The 5548-nt window shown below is 40.1% G+C and overlaps 1 protein-coding gene across 8 annotated transcripts in view; it reads left to right on the top strand.

Annotated features, from left to right (window-relative positions):
• The window catches only part of Braf (B-Raf proto-oncogene, serine/threonine kinase), a 132368-nt gene extending 128438 nt beyond the window's left edge, over window positions 1-3930 (top strand). For all 8 annotated transcript variants that reach the window (XM_031381634.1, XM_031381635.1, XM_031381633.1 and 5 more), the window contains one exon: window positions 2564-3930. In XM_031381634.1, coding sequence (XP_031237494.1) covers window positions 2564-2586 — 23 coding nt within the window. In that variant the 3' untranslated portion in view covers window positions 2587-3930. The remainder of the gene's footprint in view (window positions 1-2563) is intronic.
• Window positions 3931-5548: the final 1618 nt, after the last annotated feature.

Raw genomic sequence — 5548 nt, 5'->3', positions numbered from 1 at the left:
AAAACCACCAGCACAGTGGAATTATGGTCAGAAGTTCAGGGCGTGACCCTGTCTTAGAAAACCTAGGACTGGGGACATAGCTCAGTGGTAGATTACATTATAGAATGTGCAAGTATTTGCATAGTGTTTGAATGCCAGCATGAGAAAAGGAAATGAGAAAAAAGAGATAACACGATGTAATATATTAGAAACCATCAAAACTCAGGATTTCTAACTCTTTGGTGCCATAAAGATGAGTTTATTGGTAGGTGGTGTTGTATGTAGCTAAAGAAGTTTTTACAAAATTTACGTGGTCCATAGAACACTCAAGCATTTTAAGCATATGAAACACAGAGCATGGAACGATTGTTTTAATGGAGCTCTTTCTCTAGCTCCCAGCATACCTGTCTTATTAGTGTGTTCCTGTCCTCATCTGTTGTCTTTCTCCTCACCCTACTACCCCTCATACCCTACCATCTTCATGTGACTCACTCACACTCCATCCTAAGCTCCCTTCCTGGCTTCCTCTTCTTTTCTCCTTTCTTTATTAGCTCATCAGCATTGGCATTTCTAAGCTCTCTCAAGCTGCTCAGAGACTCATGTGCTGTCCCATAAGCACTCAAGCATTACCCCATAGAATGCATAGTAATTGATTTCCCCCTCCCCATTTGGCTCACTGGGAAATTAGCCAAAAGGGAAGAATAGTAAAATATGGCAGGTAAAATTTGTAGGTAACAGATACAGAGAAATCGGAAGCACTAGAGTTAAATCACTTTCCCTTTCTGTATATATTTGTTAGTGGTGCTGTTTTGTTTTGTATTGTTTTGCCAAGAGTTCTAGTTTTTTCTCATAAAGGATTATACCCTAATGTTCTGTTCTAGGCCTTTTTATTTATTTATTTATTTTAGGTTGTGTGATTTGGGGCAAGTTTCCTGACCACTTAGCAACTAGCCCATCTGTAAAACAAATTCCCTGTACATCCCAGGCTGGCTTGGAACTTTGGATTTTCCTACTACTACCTGCCAAGTGCTGGGATTACAAGCTGGAACCACTATGCCTGGCTTCCTTCTTTGGTCTTTTGGCTCCACAGTGTCTTTGTTAGTTAATCATTAAGAAGAATCCAGGGCTGGAGAGATGGCTCAGCGGTTAAGAGCACTGGCTGCTCTTCCAAAGGTCCTGAGTTCAAATCCCAGCAACCACATTGTGGCTCACAGCCATCCATAAAGAGATCTGACACCCTCTTCTGGTGTGTCTGAAGACAGCTATTTACACATACTTACATATAATTAAAAAAAAGAAAAAAGAAAGAAAAGAAGAAGAATCCATTGCTGGGCAGTGGTGGCACACACCTTTAATCCTGGCACTCAGGAGGCAGAGGCAGGCGGATTTCTGAGTTCGAGGCCAGCCTGGTCTACAGAGTAAGTTCCAGGACAGCCAGGGCTACACAGAGAAACCCTGTCTCAAAAAAACAAAAAAAAGAAGAAGAAGAAGAATCTGTAATGGAAAGAGATAATATGACTGTCTGTAGCCCAGTTGTGTTCAGTTTAGGAAAGCAATCTTTCATGATTAAAACTTGATTAGAGAGCTGAGAAAAATGGTAGTCCTGTAGTCCCGGCATGAGGCAGGGAGACAAGGGGGTGGCAAGGTCAAGACCATTTTGCTGATCTTCTTAGCATATAGATCTTCTGATTCAGTCCACCAGTCATTAGCAATCTGCTACATATGAGACATGCCAACATTCTCTAGCAACCAGTCCAAATCTGACAGAAATTAAACACTGGAGAGGTTATTCCTAGATAAGAGAAAAATATCAGTTGTAATAATATTCAGGAGTCTAAGGCAAGAAGGTCATGGGATTGAAGTCATCTATATAGCAAGAGATCCTTTAAAATAAAAAAGTCAATGACAGCACTTCCAAAGTCAAGTAGCTGGGGCTAGCAAGATGACTCAGGTGGTGGAGGGGCACGCCTTTTATCCCAGCACCTGGAGACAGAGGCAGGTAGATCTCTGTAAATTGAGACCAGCCTCTGGTCTACAGAGCTAGTTCTAGGACACCCAGGACCACACAGAGAAACCCTGTCTTAACAAACAAAATAGGTGAGGCTGGAGAGATGGCTCAGAGGTTAAGAGCATTAACTGCTCTTCCAGAGGTCCTGTGTTCAATTCCCAGCAACCAAATGGTAGCTCACAACCATCTGTAATGGGATCTGAAGCCCTCTTCTGGTGTGTCTGAAAACAGCTACAATGTGCTCATATACATAAAATAATACGTCTTTTAAAAAAAAAAAAAAGAGGCAAAGTAGAAAGATGACTGTGTGTGAGGCCTCCTAAGGCTATAAATTTGAGACTTGCCCTCCAGCATTGCACCCAGCTGGTACATTCTCTGGAGCTTGTTATTTTCTTGATGCAGCTGAACTGTTCTTTTGTGGATTCCAATGATTGGAGGTTTAAACTAGTGACTTATGTTACAAGGTTTGTAATATATTTAACTGATCACCTTCCAATGAGATCCAAATAAGTCTTTTCTGTCTTGAAGGTCTTTCGAGATGACGTTTTAAAATCAGCTCTTGTCCTCCCTCTACAGGAGAATTTGCAGCCTTCAAGTAGCCAGTCCATCATGACAGCATCTACTCTTTATTTCTTAAGTCTTGTGTTCACACAATTTGTTAACATCAAAACACAGTTCTGTTCCTCAAACTTTTTTTTTAAAGATACAAAATTTTTCAATGCATAAGCTCGTGTGGAACAGGATGGAATTTCCTATTCAACAAAAGAGGGAAGAATGTTTTAGGAACCAGAATTCTCTGCTGCCCGTGTTTCTTCTTCAACATAAATATCACGTGCATACAAGTCTGCCCATTCCCAAGAAGAAAGAGGAGAGACCCTGAATTCTGCCCTTTTGGTGGTCAGGCATGATGGAAAGAATTTGCTGCTGCAGCTTGGGAAAATTGCTGTGGAAAGTCTGCCAGTCAACTTTGCCCTTCTAACCACCAGATCAGTTTGTGGCTGGTCATCTGATGGGGCGATTTCAATCACCAAGCATCGTTCTTGCCTGTCCTGGGATTATGTTGTGGAGCACTTTCCCTATCCACCACCGTTCATTTCCGAGGGATGGAGTAAATGCAGCATACCCTTTGTATAGCGCCTGTTCAGTCCTTAGCAAATGCTATCACAGTGAAGCTCTTTAAATTTAAGTGGTGGGTGAGAGTTGAGGAGAGACTGCCTTGAGGGCAGAGAAAAGGGGATGCTGCATCTTCTTCCTCACCTCCAGCTCTCTCACCTCGGGTCGCCTTGCTCACTGGGCTCCGCCTAACCACTCAGGCTGGTCAGTGCTGGCACACATTGCCTTCTTTTCTCATTGGGTCCAGCAATTGAGGAGAGGGTTGGGGGATTGTTTCCTCCGCAATGTAGCAAATTCTCAGGAAAACACAGTCCATATCTTCCTCTCAGCTCTTCCAGTCACCAAATACTTACATGGCTCCTTTGTCCAGGACATAAAACACCATGGACAACACCTAATTCAAAGCCTACAAAACTGCTTACTGACAGTTTTGAATGTGAGACATTTGTGTAATTTAAATGCAAGGTACAGGTTTTAATTTCTGAGTTTCTTCTATTTTTATTTAAAAGAAGAAAATAATTTTCAGGTTTAATTGGAATAATGAATACTTCCCATAAGACTATATACCCTGAAAATTATATTTTTGTTAATTGTAAACAACTTTTAAAGAATAATTATTATCCTCTTCTCTACCTAAAATTATGGGGAATCTTAGCATAATGACAATTATTTATACTTTTTAAATAAATGGTACTTGCTGGATCCACACTAACATCTTTGCTAACAATCCCATTGTTTCTTCCAACTTAACTCCTACACTACATCCTGCATCCTCTTTCTAGTCTTTTACCTATAATATGCAACCTAAAATAAAAGTGGTGGTATCTCCAGTCACTCTTCCTCTTCCTTTTTTCCCCAAGCCTGGTCTTCAGAAGGTTGGGTAGTTTAGTAGCTGAGTTCCTAGGTAGAATAGAACTGTTAGGGACATTGGAGTTGTAGGGAAGTGTGAGGCCTGTCCCTGGTTGTTTTTATAGAACCCTAAATCTTATCTTTGCACAGATCAAAATTATAACCTCGTCACAGCTTCCCTTAGCCTTTACTTAAGGGTAATATAAAAATCATCATAGTAGTAAAGAAAACAACTGGATTGATTAACCAGGAATCTTGAATCTCCAGGATTTAAACATGCAAATTAAAGGCGATGTACTCAGCAACTTCAAGCCAAGAACTCCCCCCCCACAAAAAAAACTATTGAATCTAAAATAAAATGGAATTTTGAGTTATTTTTAAAGTTCAAATTGTAATTGATACCACTGTGTGTTTAAGCAGTTAGATGAATTTTGCTAAACTCATTGCCAGACGGTGGTGTTGGTAGTGTGCACCTTTAATTCAAGTAACTCAGGAGGCAGAGTGAAGTAGATCTCTGTGAATACAAGGCCCACCTGGTCTGCAGAGCTAGTTCCAGGATAGCCAGGGCTCTACACACACACACACACACACACACACACACACGCCCTATCTCAAAAAATAAAATTAATTAATTTGATAATAAAAAGTAACTAAAATGTCATCAAAGGGAGGCCTACTGGAAGTTTTATATATTCCCAGGAAATTGGAAAATATTCTGAAGTTATTAACCAATTAGCAAGTATATTTTTAAGTCTTACATAGAGCAAAGCCTTCAATTTTTTCAAAGCTGAGATTAATTGTGCTTGATATAAAAATAGCCTCCTTATGAAGTGCTACATTGAAAGGCATCGTTACCCTTTTAAATACTTTTTAATGTTGCTTTGTTCCCTTTACCCAGGGTTAGCTAAAAGAGCTAGACTTTGGCCACAGATGCACATTTAGGTCCTGCTGAGGAGTGAGAGCCTTTAAGGCTTGCCTTAGTGGAGGACCACCTCAGTGCTGGAGGATGGGGCCAGCACTCAAGGAGGGAACATAGCATGGGAGTGGTCTAGACAAAATGCAAAGGGACAGCCTTCTTTCTCTCATTTTAGAATAGGGTGATGTCGCACTTGAAAAGGGAAAGAAGAGTTGATATTAAATGAAGCTGTGCCCAGAAACCTGGCTCAGGGTATTGTCAGATTTTTTTTTTTTAAATAGAGAATATAAAAGATAGAAATAAATATTTAAACCTTCCTTACTTTCTATTAAGTAGTTTTTTTTCTTATTGTTTACAAACAACATAAAAAAAGTTGTTTGTGTGCTTTTCTTTTTTAGTCTGCAGATAATTTTGTTGAGCTCCTCAGAAGATACAAGGAAGTCCTTGTTTGTGCAGAGCACTTTATAAGTAACTGTATAGACAGAATGTAGCTGCTCCACACTCTGAAAGGTTGTAGCTGTAGGACCATGAAGTAGCTGCAGTGCTTCATGAGATCTGTTTTGTTTTGTTGGAGTGAAATCTTTGAAAGGTTTGAATGCAACTATATAGGACTGTTTTTAAATAAGTAGTATTCCTGATGGACTTTTTCACTATTGAGCTACCGGACCCAAACTCTACCACTA

The sequence above is a fragment of the Mastomys coucha genome, unplaced genomic scaffold (genome assembly GCF_008632895.1).
Source record: "Mastomys coucha isolate ucsf_1 unplaced genomic scaffold, UCSF_Mcou_1 pScaffold20, whole genome shotgun sequence".
NCBI classification, from domain to species: domain Eukaryota; kingdom Metazoa; phylum Chordata; class Mammalia; order Rodentia; family Muridae; genus Mastomys; species Mastomys coucha.
Note: the sequence above shows the minus strand (reverse complement) of the source record. Positions and strands in the feature narration are given on the sequence as shown.